Consider the following 17,416-nt stretch of genomic DNA (forward strand, 5'->3'; position numbering starts at 1 on the left):
GGTATCACACCCAGGGATTATACAGGTAAGGTATCACACCCAGGGATTACACAGGTAAGGTATCACACCCAGGGATTATACAGGTAAGGTATCACACCCAGGGATTATACAGGTAAGGTATCACACCCAGGGATTACACAGGTAAGGTATCACACCCAGGGATTATACAGGTAAGGTATCACACCCAGGAATTATACAGGTAAGGTATTACACCCAGGGATTATACAGGTAAGGTGTCAAACCATGTTATAATTGTCAATATCTATGTAATCATTTCCAGGAAATTCTTTAACACTTTTCAGGAAGTACAGTCATTACAGAGAGAAATTATTTACAGTGTGAAGGACAGAACAAAACTTGGAGAGAAGGGAGGTTTCTAGCTAAATCCTTCCATGTAAACATGCCACTAAACAAATGGTTAAGTAACACCATATCTATAATACAGAGTTTTAGGAGTATCAGCAACACAGCCATACAAATGTTAAAAAGGCAGTCACTAGGGAAGAAATCACTACAGAGAAATTCCACACCTGAAATTATCTCTCTTGCCTAATCAGGTATCAGACATGTACACCAAAAATATTTTTGAAAATATGATTTTTTTTCTTTTTTAATTGTCTGACTAAATTTTTTTTTCTCCCTCGACTCTGCTGCGATTTTATTACCTTTTATTGATTACTGGAAGTGATGAGTTCTAATATTTCAGGAACAGATAAACAACCAGTCGAACCACTGGAGAGGTGATGGCAACAATTAACAGATTGTTTTACACAACATAAAACATAGCAACACAGCAGTGTAGCTCTACACCATGAGCAGATTGCTCTGATAGTCATTATCTCATCATCTTCAACCCTGTTACAACACTCTAAAAATGATTTCAAACATGTAGCTGCCTTCCTCTGTTCAGCCCATACATCCCAGATTTGTTAGATGTGTCTTCTGTTTCCTAGTCAAGTCAAAATATCCTAGCAGTGTCTTTGTTTCTAGTCGAGTCTGAACATTCGATGTAGTCTTCACTCTGTATTCTATATGTTGTAATATGTAATAGGTCATGTGACCTGTATTCTATATGTTGTAAAATGTTATAGATCATGTGACCTGTATTCTATATGTTGTAATATGTTATAGATCATGTGACCTGTATGCTATATGTTGTAATACGTAACAGGTCATGTGACCTGTATTCTATATGTTGTAATATGTTATAGATCATGTGACCTGTATTCTATATGTCGTAATACATAATAGGTCATGTGACCTGTATTCTATATGTTGTAATACGTAATAGGCCATGTGACCTGTATTCTATATGTCGTAATACATAATAGGTCATGTGACCTGTATTCTATATGTTGTAATATGTAATACATCATGTGACCTGTATTCTATATGTTGTAATATGTAATACATCATGTGACCTGTATTCTATATGTTGTAATATGTAATACATCATGTGACCTGTATTCTATATGTCGTAATACATAATAGGTCATGTGACCTGTATTCTATATGTTGTAATACGTAATAGGCCATGTGACCTGTATTCTATATGTTGTAATATGTTATAGATCATGTGACCTGTATTCTACATGTTGTAATATGTAATACATCATGTGACCTGTATTCTATATGTTGTAATATGTAATAGGTCATGTGACCTGTATTCTATATGTTGTAATATGTAATACATCATGTGACCTGTATTCTATATGTTGTAATATGTAATACATCATGTGACCTGTATTCTATATGTTGTAATATGTAATACATCATGTGACCTGTATTCTATATGATGTAATATATAATAGACCCTGTGACCAGAATTTTATATGATGTAATATATAACAGACCCTGTGACCAGAATTCTATATGATGTAATATATAACAGACCCTGTGACCAGAATTCTATATGATGTAATATATAACAGACCCTGTGACCAGAATTCTATATGATGTAATATATAATAGACCCTGTGACCAGAATTCTATATGATGTAATATATAACAGACCCTGTGACCAGAATTCTATATGATGTAATATATAACAGACCCTGTGACCAGAATTCTATATGATGTAATATATAATAGACCCTGTGACCAGAATTCTATATGATGTAATATATAACAGACCCTGTGACCAGAATTCTATATGATGTAATATATAACAGACCCTGTGACCAGAATTCTATATGATGTAATATATAACAGACCCTGTGACCAGAATTCTATATGATGTAATATATAATAGACCCTGTGACCAGAATTCTATACGACGTTATCTGCGTACATTGTTTTCATTATGACCTCGACCAGACATAAAGCTCTAGAGATAGTGATCAGGACCAGAGACCTGTAATTATGGTGGGGCACCAGTTATCCTGTGATTAAGTAATTTTCAGATTGTGTCCAGTAGGAGAGGTCTTTAGGTATGACTTGATCCTAATGCTGGTTTATGGTAAGAGGGAAACAATATATCCCTATTAATGCTCCCCTTTACTGCCTTTTTAACACTCAAACTCAACAGACAGGCACAACTCAATTTCCATTCTATCCGTCTTTGAAAATTCCCTTAAGTGTTAAACGTTTTTTTTTCTGCCCAGTTTCTATTACCAGGGTCTTTACCACTTGAATTTTTGTAAGTGTTTTTTAAATGTTTGGTTACTTCCAGTGCTTGTGAAGTTGGTTACTATTGAGACTGGTGCTTATACATCACACCTTAGTTATATGATATTGAGATTTTTCTGTGATTTTTCCCTCTATTACACTTTGGTTAGTCATGCCAGGATACTTATCAGTTCGTCTCTTTCATGATACTTAAAAAATTTAACTGCACAACTGGGGACAATAACTACAACACTTTTAAAGCGACACTTCACCAGATGGTTTCTAAGGTTCTCATGATGATAGGAGGCTGATGAATCACCATCACAACTGTAGTGTTAATACAGAAGTTCACAGATATACAAAAATAGGGACAATTTAACATTAACTGACAGGTGGATACATTTCACTTTCTCATATTAGCGATCTATTTCTGACAGAAGCCAATATTGCAGATAAGTCAACACCATTGTAACAAACAAAACAGATACTCTTTGCCAACATAGGATTCTTCACAGCTGAATACAATTAACACCCAAAACATACCCAAAGAGATTCTAACACAGGATTCTGCTGTAATGGTTTCAAAATCAGACACGACGAGAGTAAGTGCTAACACTGGTTTCTTTTTATGGTTTACTTTATCACTGTGACTGAATAGTCTAAAAACAACTTGGACAAAAAATATGACAAGAAATTTAGATCTTTAGATACAATTATACAATGGCCGATCTCCCGGCATTTCACAACTCTTCTCTACTAATAATGTCTTGAGACATCACAAAAAGTACTCCCATGTTTCCCATGACGTCTTTAGAATTGCTATGAACATGCCATCTTTTCTTTGTGATGCCAACAGACGTCATAAAAGACATTCCTGTAAGTCATCAGTAAGGCATAGTCTTTAGTGACTAACGAAATATGTATTTTAAACAAAAATGAGTAAAAAAAAAACAACAAGAAAATACCAGTATGTCAACCAAATCATCATCCACACTCAAACTCAATTAAGCTACAGAAGAACTCTGGTTAACTTCTTTACATTTGACTCTAAATATCTGTATTAAACAATATATAGTGGACATCAATCTACCAAATCCCTGATCTAGAGATCTGTATTAAACAATATATAGTGGACATCACCAAATCCCTGATCTAAAGATCTGTATCAAACAATATATAGTGGACAACACCAAATCCCTGATCTAAAGATCTGTATTAAACAATATATAGTGGACATCAATCTACCAAATCCCAGATCTAAAGATCTGTATTAAACAATATATAGTGGACATCACCAAATCCCTGATCTAAAGATCTGTATCAAACAATATATAGTGGACATCAATCTACCAAATCCCTGATCTAAAGATCTGTATCAAACAATATATAGTGGACATCAATCTACCAAATCCCTGATCTAAAGATCTGTATTAAACAATATATAGTGGACATCACCAAATCCCTGATCTAAAGATCTGTATTAAACAATATATAGTGGACATCAATCTACCAAATCCCTGATCTAAATATCTGTATCAAACAATATATAGTGGACATCACCAAATCCCTGATCTAAAGATCTGTATTAAACAATATATAGTGGACATCACCAAATCCCTGATCTAAAGATCTGTATTAAACAATATATAGTGGACATCACCAAATCCCTGATCTAGAGATCTGTATTAAACAATATATAGTGGACAACACCAAATCCCTGATCTAAAGATCTGTATTAAACAATATATAGTGGACATCACCAAATCCCTGATCTAGAGATCTGTATTAAACAATATATAGTGGACATCACCAAATCCCTGATCTAAAGATCTGTATTAAACAAAATATAGTGGTCAAAACCATAATCTTAGATTTGTATTGATATCAATATGAAATTGATTTTCTAACAGTTTGAAGACCAAAATTTTTGAAGGAAATCTTACAAACGTCATTATGAGATGGTTGCTTAGAGATAAAAAGACTTATAAAAATTTCTGCATTACCTGAATTTACAGGTAAATCTGAAAACAGACTCACCTGTCGCCTGGAAGCACAGGCCCACAAACCTGTTGATATGGAAACATTGTCACCTGCCCCGATGACCAGCGGCAATGAGATGCACACTTGGAGCGTCCATGTCAGTAAGGCGATGACTGACTACACGAGTGCATGGCTCGGTGAAGCTTTATATCTCCTCCCTATCACCAACAACCATCTCCACATTTAAATAGGATTAAAACAATTGCATTGAAATGAGTGAATTATTCACCAGGTAGCGCTGCCGTGTGTTCTGTAACATGGCTGACACCTGGAGGCATGCTACGTTGGGAACATGCAGTCATCATCTTCTGTCACAGTAATTAAATTCAAGTCTGGAGAAAAAGAATTGTTTTAATTGGGTTTTGCTGTAAACCCTATATTTTTGGTTTTAGATCCTCATGCAATAAGATAATTATGTTCCATTGAAAAAACACATTTCCTGCAAAAGAGCTTAAATGTCTAACATAATGGAACAGCCTATCTCCCACATGAAAAGCACAGAGACACACTGATTTAGAATTCTATATTCAAAACATCTATGCCAGAGAAAAATCTGATTTGTCTTATACAGAATGGGGCAAAACAAAATGATCGCAGCAGATTGCCTAGTGAAATGGAAAACATTTTAACGAAATTGATTTTATTAGTTCCAAAATTTAAATTTCAGAACAAAAATCTGACATCTCTCGGGACCCATGTCTGATGATAGAGCTGGTTTCTCTCAGATATCAGTTTTACTTGCCAAGTCGAACGTGAAATTGCAGTGCGTATATATATATATATATATATATATATCACTCTGATGCTTGTGTGTCAATCCGGTCTAAGTCAGGATGATAAAAGTATAACACCAGATTGGAGGTCTGGAAGTAATGTCCTAATTAATTCAAATTATTTCTGATTAAATTCAAATCATGAATTCAATATAATTATAACAAAATTTTGAATATTAACATTATAAATTAATATTATTATTTATCATCAATATAAATTAATATCATTATTTATCATCAATATAAATTTGTAACAATTTTAGTCACTCTTATTAGCCTTGATGGCAGCTCCCGGAGGGGCAGAAGATGTCCATAGCATCCTCAGTAACTAAAGTGTTAACACAGAGACGAGTGTCTGTCTGTGGTACTGTTAACATCCTAAAGAACTATAGTGTAAACACAGAGACAAGTGTCTGTCAGTGTTAACACAGAGACGAGTGTCTGTCAGTGTTAACACGGGGAAATGTGTCTGTCAGTGTTAACACAGAGATGAGTGTCTGTCAGTGTTAACACGGGGGACATGTGTCTGTCAGTGTTAACACAGAGACGAGTATCTGTCAGTGTTAACACGGGGAAATGTGTCTGTCAGTGTTAACACAGAGACGAGTGTCTGTCAGTGTTAACACGGGGAAATGTGTCAGTGTTAACACAAAGATGAGTGTCTGTCAGTGTTAACACGGGGGACATGTGTCTGTCAGTGTTAACACAGAGACGAGTATCTGTCAGTGTTAACACAGAGACGAGTGTCTGTCAGTGTTAACACAGAGACGAGTGTCTGTCAGTGTTAACACGGGGACATGTGTCTGTCAGTGTTAACACAGAGACAAGTGTCTGTCAGTGTTAACACGGGGGACATGTGTCTGTCAGTGTTAACACAGAGACGAGTGTCTGTCAGTGTTAACACAGAGACGAGTGTCTGTCAGTGTTAACACGGGGACATGTGTCTGTCAGTGTTAACACAGAGATGAGTGTCTGTCAGTGTTAACACGGGGGACATGTGTCTGTCAGTGTTAACACAGAGACGAGTATCTGTCAGTGTTAACACAGAGACGAGTGTCTGTCAATGCTAACACAGAGACGAGTATCTGTCAGTGTTAACACGGGGACATGTGTCTGTCAGTGTTAACACAGAGACAAGTGTCTGTCAGTGTTAACACGGGGGACATGTGTCTGTCAGTGTTAACACAGAGACGAGTGTCTGTCAGTGTTAACACGGGGACATGTGTCTGTCAGTGTTAACACAGAGACAAGTGTCTGTCAGTGTTAACACGGGGGACATGTGTCTGTCAGTGTTAACACAGAGACGAGAGTCTGTCAGTGTTAACACAGAGACGAGTGTCTGTCAGTATTAACACGGGGACATGTGTCTGTCAGTGTTAACACAGAGACGAGTGTCTGTCAGTGTTAACACGGGGACGAGAGTCTGTTAGTGTTAACACAGAGACGAGTATCTGTCAGTGACACTGTCAGCATCCTCAGTAACTATATTGTTCACACTTCATCCATCAACATCAGGTGTGGACCCAGTAGTCATTAACCTGATGAGGACACACAGGCAGACAATGGGGCGCTTAGTGCTGCCAAAGTACAGCAAGAATAGATCTATTACTGAGAATTACATTGTCTCATGAAATATCATGGTCGTACATCTATATGTGATTGCAACAGCCCATACAGTAATTACACATAAAATTGTTACATTTTTTTCTCTTTAGTATCAATCAATGGATATGACAGAATCCTTTCAGAAATCTTTTTGTAAGCAAAACAGCATAAATGGAGTGGCCCTGTCACAAGCAATCCCTCTGTGGTGGTGTGAGATAAGTACCATGGGAGAGGTTTATATATATTATATACATACAGTGAGGGGTGGGGAGGTATGAGCCATGTCTATGAGGGGTGGGGAGGTATGTGCCATGTCTATGAGGGGTGGGGAGGTATGTGTCATGTCTATGAGGGGTGGGGAGGTATGTGCCATGTCTATGAGGGGTGTGGAGGTATGTGCCATGTCTATGAGGAGTGGGGAGGTATGTGCCATGTCTATGAGGGGTTGGGAGGTATGTGCCATGTATACAGTGAGGGGTGGGGAGGTATGTGCCATGTCTATGAGGGGTGGGGAGGTATGTGTCATGTCTATGAGGGGTGGAGAGGTATGTACCATGTCTATGAGGGGTGGGGGAAGGTGTAGAAAACACAGGTGCAGCAACCATCAGGTAATCATTGCCAGCACTTACATCTCCAACTGACATTAACATAACTTCTTCAGTCCTAATGTAGCAAAACAATGAAACAAACAGGTTAACACTTCAAACCAAACCGGTCTACATGTTTTACATATATCATAAAATCCAACTACTCTCCAACATTTCTAACTAATATAGTGCCATTCCATCCTATAGTCCCATGATTATTCTCTTATTCAACAGGAACACTTACATATCATACCCTTACTTAACAAGAACACTTATCTTTTAGGGTCCAGTAACCCTCCACAGGAACATTAAAGTACCATGCAACACTACGCCATACCATCCCTGTACAGGAACACTTCAGTACTGGGTGAACTAACCCCTTACCTTTCCTCCACAGGAACACCTCGGCCCCAAGTTCATTACCACATACCTTCCCTCCACAGGAACACCTCGGCCCCAGGGTTAATTACCACATACCTTCCCTCCACAGGAACACCTCGGCCCCAACGTTCATTACCCCATACCTTCCTCCACAGGAACACCTCGGCCCCAGGGTTCATTACCACATACCTTCCCTCCACAGGAACACCTCGGCCCCAGCGTTCATTACCCCATACATTCCCTCTACAGGAACACCTCGGCCCCAGCGTTCATTACCCCATACCTTCCCTCCACAGGAACACCTCGGCCCCAACGTTCATTACCACATACCTTCCCTCCACAGGAACACCTCGGCCCCAGCGTTCATTACCCCATACCTTCCACAGGAACACCTCGGCCCCAGCGTTCATTACCACATACCTTCCCTCCACAGGAACACCTCGGCCCCAGCGTTCATTACCCCATACCTTCCCTCTACAGGAACACCTCTGCCCCAGGGTTCATTACCACATACCTTCCCTCCACAGAAACACCTCGGCCCCAGCGTTCATTACCCCATACCTTCCCTCCACAGGAACACCTCGGCCCCAGCGTTCATTACCACATACCTTCAGTACCAGGGTAAACCACCCCATAATTTATCACCACTAAGGTTGCCATTCTTCCCAAACACTTTCATTCATCACCCAACAGGAGAACACATCCCAAAACACATCATAAGCCTGCCTGGTTACAACTGACAAGCATGGCGATTGTCCATACCGTTGCATGTCTGCCATCAGCTGCAGGAGATCATATCACTTTATGATTTCGCCACACGGAAAACAAGCACTTTTTGTAATTTCCTCTGAAATAAGATGATGAGATTGACTACAAAATTAATGTTCTATCATTTTCGTGTTTGCATTGGCCATGGATGCTGACAGGCAACACAGCTGTGTTACCTATGTGAGCAGGTCCCTGTGGACATGGAGATCACGGACACACAAGGGAAATAGCCTCACGCTCAGACATCATAAAAGTCTGCAACAAAACGCCATCTCCGACTAAAACAAGATCCCACCTGAATGGCTCCATAACCCCAGGAGTAATAGGATCAAGCTTTCAGATATGTATTGCTGCACTTTGATATCAATGGTAACCAACTTAACTAATACATCATTTAATGACAGAAAGTGCTTTTTTTGGTCTTTTTTTAACGCTATAACTAATTTAAGAGCTCAAGGCTTTAATATGTCCTACTTGGGATCAGTAAAATTCATTATTGTTACATCATAGCTGGATTTGCTACCATTTTATTGTGTAAAGTATAATCTCTAGGTAATTAGAGTGAGTACTAGTTCTCTGGAGTCTCGATGATGCCTTGAACCACAGATCATGCATCCTCTGGTTAATGAAGCTCTCAAGTTACAATTAAAATAAGACAGGTAATTTTCAACATTAAATCTGTTTTGGGATCAACACTCCTCGTTCTTACCTGGGATATACATCAATTTATCCTGACATCAAGTGAATGCCTTGTTCATTATTCAACTAGACACCTGTTTCTTTATAAAGACTTTTCATCAAGCATTAAAGGCTTGCAGTCATAGGGCAGGTATACCAAGTGTGGAAGGTTTGGAGTTACAGGACAGGTATACCAAGTGTGGAAGGTTTGGAGTTACAGGACAGGTATACCAAGTGTGGAAGGTTTGGAGTTACAGGGCAGGTATACCAAGTGTGGAAGGTTTGGTGGTATAGGGCAGGTATACCAAGTGTGGAAGGTTTGGAGTTACAGGACAGGTATACCAAGTGTGGAAGGTTTGGTGGTATAGGACAGGTATACCAAGTGTGGAAGTTTTGGAGTTACAGGACAGGTATACCAAGTGTGGAAGGTTTGGAGTTACAGGACAGGTATACCAAGTGTGGAAGGTTTGGAGGTATAGGGCAGGTATACCAAGTGTGGAAGGTTATAGGGCAGGTATACCAAGTGTGGAAGGTTTGGAGTTATAGGGCAGGTATACCAAGTGTGGAAGGTTTGGAGGTACAGGGCAGGTATACCAAGTGTGGAAGGTTTGGAGGTACAGGGCAGGTATACCAAGTGTGGAAGGTTTGGTGGTATAGGGCAGGTATACCAAGTGTGGAAGGTTTGGAGGTATAGGGCAGGTATACCAAGTGTGGAAGGTTTGGTGGTATAGGGCAGGTATACCAAGTGTGGAAGTTTTGGAGTTATAGGGCAGGTATACCAAGTGTGGAAGGTTTGGAGGTACAGGGCAGGTATACCAAGTGTGGAAGTTTTGGAGTTACAGGACAGGTATACCAAGTGTGGAAGGTTTGGTGGTATAGGACAGGTATACCAAGTGTGGAAGGTTTGGAGGTATAGGACAGGTATACCAAGTGTGGAAGGTTTGGAGGTATAGGACAGGTATACCAAGTGTGGAAGTTTTGGAGTTACAGGACAGGTATACCAAGTGTGGAAGGTTTGGAGTTACAGGACAGGTATACCAAGTGTGGAAGGTTTGGAGTTACAGGACAGGTATACCAAGTGTGGAAGGTTTGGAGTTACAGGACAGGTATACCAAGTGTGGAAGGTTTGGAGTTACAGGACAGGTATACCAAGTGTGGAAGGTTTGGAGGTACAGGGCAGGTATACCAAGTGTGGAAGGTTTGGAGTTACAGGACAGGTATACCAAGTGTGGAAGGTTTGGAGTTACAGGGCAGGTATACCAAGTGTGGAAGTTTTGGAGTTACAGGACAGGTATACCAAGTGTGGAAGTTTTGGAGGTATAGGACAGGTATACCAAGTGTGGAAGTTTTGGAGGTATAGGACAGGTATACCAAGTGTGGAAGTTTGGTGGTATAGGGCAGGTATACCAAGTGTGGAAGTTTTGGAGTTACAGGACATGTATACCAAGTGTGGAAGGTTTGGAGGTATAGGGCAGGTATACCAAGTGTGGAAGGTTTGGAGGTACAGGGCAGGTATACCAAGTGTGGAAGTTTTGGAGTTACAGGACATGTATACCAAGTGTGGAAGTTTTGGAGGTACAGGGCAGGTACAGGGCAGGTATACCAAGTGTGGAAGTTTTGGAGGTATAGGACAGGTATACCAAGTGTGGAAGGTTTGGTGGTATAGGACAGGTATACCAAGTGTGGATTTACTCTGGTAAGAAGATACACCACCTGTGTATACTTGTCACCTGTAATTTCCCCTTCAATCATAACATGCCTGTTTTTGCAATCAAAAGGAACAAAACAATGGTATCAGATGACTGACAGGTTGAAACACAATACAAGGTTGTCTCCCCCTGTCCTGATCAACTGACGCCTTCTCTATACACAGTTCTAATGAATGGATGACTTTTACTACACAGGACAATCTACTTTTGTAGAAATTAAATTTTTACGATTTTACAACAATAGTGTAGAATTCAAGGTCACAGAGAGAGGATTTGGACTGTCCTTGTCACAAAACATTTTGTGATTGAATAACTTTCCGTCTTTTGTTAAAGACAGGCGACAACACAGTAGGGCTCATTAGGTGGACAATGCTGGAATTTAAACCAGCTCTATACACAAATTATCTCCCCTGGGTACAGTAATGACAACTAAAGACAAGAATGTTGACTGCCAAAAATTAACTTTCACTTTTATAGCTTAACAAAAGCTAGAAGTCTGGTGATTCATGCACTTTTTGACATAAAAATAACCAAGCCTGTGTGGAGATGTCCGTCAATAGAGCTCTTCATGGTTAGTAGAGCAATCAAAATGGTACAATTATCACAGCTCTGTCACCAATCATATCAAACGATTTCTATATAGGAAGCTATTTGAATACAACATCAATAGCAAAATTCAACAAATACAATTGGAGTCATTATCAATTATTTGAGCAATGGCTTTCCTGCATTTAAGTGAATTTAAAGCAGAGATCAATTTTCCAACTTACTTTTTTTTTTCCAAACATTTTAATGTTTGCTGTTTTCAATAGCAAATGACAAGCCTATTGAAGACACTGAAAACCCCTAGCACGCTGAAAAGTATAGCAACAGTAGATAAATGTTCCATTGTTTAGTAACCACGTTAGCAATGTCAATCACTGACTTTTTTATGTGATGTGACTTTTTCCTCATCAACAAGTCTGTATTTCAGCAAAAAGAATTGCATGCAACCAAACACATCTGGTAACAAGTGCCCAATATTACTCCCATGTAACAGGTCTCCAGCATACCTTGAAGCAATAATATAAATTACTTGTACACTATACACAGATCACAGATACACTCTCAACATATGAAGTTAGCTGTATAAATAGGTACATTCTGCTTGGAATTGCCTCAATCAGCAGTTGCTATTGCTGAATTTGAAACACAAGATGACATTTTTACAATCTCATTGTTTATTATTAAACTCTGGGATAATCTTTATTAGTTTCATACTTCTAGCAACCATACACTTTTTACTTTCTTAGCATCAATTTTAAAACATTTACGACCTTTGTTATCATTACTTGTCTATAGTTGTACTGCTGTTTACTAATGCTAAGCATTAGGTTTGTGCATTAGCTTGGCCCACACTATCCATACAGTTATAACTACATCTCATTCTCCAATGAAGGTCAGACATGCCACAGACTTTTTTATCAACCTTTGTAGCTTTAAAAAGATTAGCAGCAAAACAAAACAAGCATCTGGTTTATATTTGTTCTTTAAAATGGGATCTTTCTCCTTCTTATCTACCCCTTCCTTTGTTCTTGGTCTTAATCATATATGAATTTGAAAATTACTCAGAAGAAATACCACTAACAAACTTTCATTGTACTCAAAATCCAAGATGGCCACCTGTCAGCCATTTTGTTTTTTTTTCATCAGTCCCAAAATCAAACAGGCATAACTAGGAACCAAGGGAAATCTACAGATGAAATTTAACAATGATCCATCAAGCACTTCTCAAGAAATATCCATAACAAGGATTGTTTATACACAAAAGGATCAGGGACATTAGTGATTTATCTTTGATGGTGGGCTCAAAACATATGACATGTAAATACCATTCACAACAAACTTTGATGGGCACTCCTAAAATTAGCAACAAACCCTTGGCTAGCACCCATACCATCAGCGACAAACATTGACTAGAACCCATACCATTAGTGACAAACATTGACTTGCAGTGATACGATTAGTGACAAACATTGACTAGCACTCATACCATTAGTGACAAACATTGACTAGAACCCATACCATTAGTGACAAACATTGACCAGAACCCATACCATTAGTGACAAACATTGACTAAAACCCATACCATTAGTGACAAACATTGACTAGAACCTATACCATTAGTGACAAACATTGACCAGAATTCATACCATTAGTGACAAACATTGACTAGAACCCATACCATAAGTGACAAACATTGACTAGAACTGATATCATTAGTGACAAACATTGACTAGAACCCATACCATTAGTGACAAACATTGACTAGAACCCATACCATTAGTGACAAACATTGAGCAGAACCCATTCCATAAGTGACAAACATTGACTAGAACTGATACCATTAGTGACAAACATTGACTTGCAGTGATACCATTAGTGACAAACATTGACTAGAACTGATACCATTAGTGACAAACATTGACTAGAACCCATACCATTAGTGACAAACATTGACTAGAACCCATACCATTAGTGACAAACATTGACTAGAACCCGTACCATTAGTGACAAACATTGACTAGAACCCATACCATTAGTGACAAACATTGACTAGAACTGATACCATTAGTGACAAACATTGACTAGAACCCATACCATTAGTGACAAACATTGACTAGAACTGATACCATTAGTGACAAACATTGACTAGAACCCATACCATTAGTGACAAACATTGACTAGAAGTGATACCATTAGTGACAAACATTGACTAGAACCCATACCATTAGTGACAAACATTGACTAGAACCCATACCATTAGTGACAAACATTGATGAGCACTGATACCATTAGTGACAAACATTGACTAGAACTGATACCATTAGTGACAAACATTGACTAGAACCCATACCATTAGTGACAAACATTGACTAGAACCCATACCATTAGTGACAAACATTGACTAGAACCCATACCATTAGTGACAAACATTGATGAGCACTGATACCATTAGTGACAAACATTGACTAGAACTGATACCATTAGTGACAAACATTGACTAGAACTGATACCATTAGTGACAAACATTGACTAGAACCCATACCATTAGTGACAAACACTGACGAGCACTGGTACCATTAGTGACAAACACTGACAAGCAGCTAAACTACCATCACAGTAATAGACCCAGACAATTAGAGACAGACTTGAGCACCATGTCTTCCACAGACACAGAAATGGCATGTAGAGGTGGTGTGTCACTTACTCTGACTAGCCTGCATCGGTACACCTTAAATTACACCACACTCAATAATTCACAAATGCCTGAGGTATCAACACCCTGACATGGATTCATTTGTTACAGAGGAACTGAAACATCCATTACACCTCAACTTCATCATCAGAAAATTGAATCTATCAGGATTTCAGTGCCTTTTGATTGATCCTTTAACTCCTCTTCCAACTTTTTACAAAAAGTTCTGGTATAGACAGCCTAACTGGGAAAGGTGGTGCAGCCGATGGCTATCAATACAGGGAGATGGGTTGACTTGGTGTGAGCATGAATTATCTCGTACTTCCTGTCCACCATCTAAGATCTTAAGTATTTCATCAAAACAGTCCCTCATATATTCAATATTTCCTGTATCATGCCCACGAGGCCCAGACATAAACATTTAGACACAGAGTAGGGCAAGAGCTTAATGCAGAACAATAATACAGCTTTATAAGGATTTTTACTGAACTGCTATAAATATAGATATGCTTATTACAGACATTGAAATAGCATTGGTATATAAGTCTACTAAACAGCACTAGATATGGCTGGGCTTATTACAGACACAGGATTATTGTTGGACAAAAACAATTACAACTACATCATACCCGAATTACAGACCAAATTTTAAACTGAAAATTTCCTAAATCTCAAGGCTGACAAAATTTAAGAACAAATGTTGATATGTCTTTTTTTTCTCCAATATTGCACCTTTAAATTTTACAAATGGAGTCATTTGCACATCTGATTTGTGCAGAGTTATTCAAGCTTCTGATCCATTGTGAACATATTTAGATTTTGCTCATTCTGTGCTCTGATGCTCAGAACCCTGACAGATATATAGACAAAATGTCAGTGAGCCTATCCAAAAACTAACTTTATGACGGTACAAAACAAATTAAAATTTCCCTGGGATAAGTAGTTGGCAAAAATTTACACATGTATTGATGGTAGGGGTTTTTGTCGAGAAACAATTTAAAGTTTTGAAGTTCAGTATTTGAATAAAATGTTTGTAACCCCATAATCTTGTCCGGTACTTCACATTCCGGACCATTCAGAGGGCCATTGTAAGTGTCACTGTCATGTCTTAACTGTCAGTGCCTGAGTCTCTTCATCTCTTAAGGCACTCAACGTCAACAAGTCAAAATTTATCTGGAAATCCTAATACATTCTCAACAACACCACCTATCTTTATTAAGAAAAATTCAAATTTTAAGAAGCAACTTAACACAAATCAGACAATAAAAATATGTAAGAAAACTTTATTGTTATAGAATAACTAACAATATTCATCTGTCTTGATGGTTTTGATGTTAAACAATTAATCTGCATGATGTAATTTCCTCAAATTTGAATGTCCCCTAGTCAGAGCTCTATGCATGAATAATCCATTTTCAAAACCATTTAGAATTCCTGAGAAATTCCCATCATATGATTACTCGCAGTTTAAATGTCTTAACATGTTGTTTTCGACTTGATGTCCGTACTGTTATCTTCTCCTTGTCAATGTGACAGACTTACAAAACCACAGACTTGATTCACGATAAGTCACCACTAATAACTTCAATTATACTCTATAAGTCATTGATAATAACCTCAATTATTGTGTATCATATCGTCATGTGTATTATGTAATTAGCATACACAACAGTATTCAGCTGGTATATATATTTGTGTGACCTGCTGTGATTGGTGAGAGTGTTTGTGGGTGGCAGACAAGTTAACACCTGATAAATATAAAACGTTGTGCTTGACAAAAGCCTAGCAATAACAGGCACTCTGTCAACAGAAGTATTGTTCAACAACTGTCAAATCAAAGATTTCATTTCTTTAATCTAACTTGGCATTTAATTTGATGACTAATATTGACCCCCGGACTCTGCATAATAACTTTATTTTAACAACTGTTTTGAGTCTTAATTTGAAAGATAAACAATTAAATGTTCCCGTCACTTTCACTACTGTGTCCTTAAATCCTCCATATTTAGTCTTAAAAAGATTCACATTAAGTCAAGTTGTAACCCCGGGCAGTTTTAGGGTATGACTGATTCCCTATTGGTATACTGACATGCCTGAGTGTTATGGAGTAATCTCCCTTTGTGAGCCTTTGCAATTTTCCCAGACTTACAAGAAAAGCAATCTCAATTTCCAAAGATGACTGAAATAAAACATTCATTGCTGAACAATATGTCTGAAAACTTACCATGGAGCATATCTGATTTCATGGTCTATCCAAAACATAGATTTACTTGACTGGTATAGAGTAATCTCCCTTTGGGTATTGAGTAATCTCCCTTTGTGAAATTGCATTTTTTTTTTCTTCTTTTCTAAAAACAACATGTACTCACAACATAATGTGTTTTTATATAAAATGTTGACCAATGAACAATACATCTATGAACTTACCCTGGACGTGATTTGTTGGGCTGACTAGAGTCCTCCGGATTCTCATAAGAACTGGGCTCTTGGAAAGGACTTTGGTTATTTTGGTATCTAAACGACTGTTTTGATGGAGAAGAGTGTTCATCCTGTTTACTTGGGGATCTGTGATTGTTTACCACTTGTTGACTTTGTAAGTGAATTTGTTGTTGGATCTGCATGCCTTCTGACCGTGAATTTCGTATTTGCCGACTCTGCATTTCCCTAGAGCCATACATATAACAACCTGGCTCATCAAACCTAGCACCAGGAAAGTTTGATGCAGAAAGTTTTTTGTCAGAGAATACTTCACTTAATGGGCGGGCTGGCCTCCGTCTAGGGGAGTCTCCCATGTTGTCTCCCCGTGACCTAGACCTTCGTGGTACTAGCACATCATCATCCATACTTGTCCAGTTTTTGTGTTTACAGGGACTTCCTGACTGACCATTGGCTTGATTAGGGAGGGCTGGAAGGGGACGATTGACCATCTTGTTGCACAGATTCTTGTTCTAGGAAAAAAAATTCATAGGATTAAATATACAGTCAAACTTGCCTTAAAGGCCACTTCTGTAAAACAAATACCTGTCAATA

General features: G+C 38.4%; 1 protein-coding gene across 1 annotated transcript in view; it reads right to left on the reverse strand.

Annotated features, from left to right (window-relative positions):
* Window positions 1-17,416, reverse strand: part of LOC132546756 (uncharacterized) — a 124,347-nt gene that overhangs the window by 20,035 nt on the left and 86,896 nt on the right. Inside the window, exon 7 of the mRNA XM_060210475.1 lies at window positions 16,814-17,334. Within this exon, the coding sequence (XP_060066458.1) occupies window positions 16,814-17,334 (521 nt within the window). The remainder of the gene's footprint in view (window positions 1-16,813; window positions 17,335-17,416) is intronic.

This window comes from Ylistrum balloti, unplaced genomic scaffold (assembly GCF_031769215.1).
Source record: "Ylistrum balloti isolate Yb309-2 unplaced genomic scaffold, AGI_CSIRO_Ybal_v1 Utg369912, whole genome shotgun sequence".
Classification (NCBI taxonomy): Eukaryota; Metazoa; Mollusca; class Bivalvia; order Pectinida; family Pectinidae; genus Ylistrum; species Ylistrum balloti.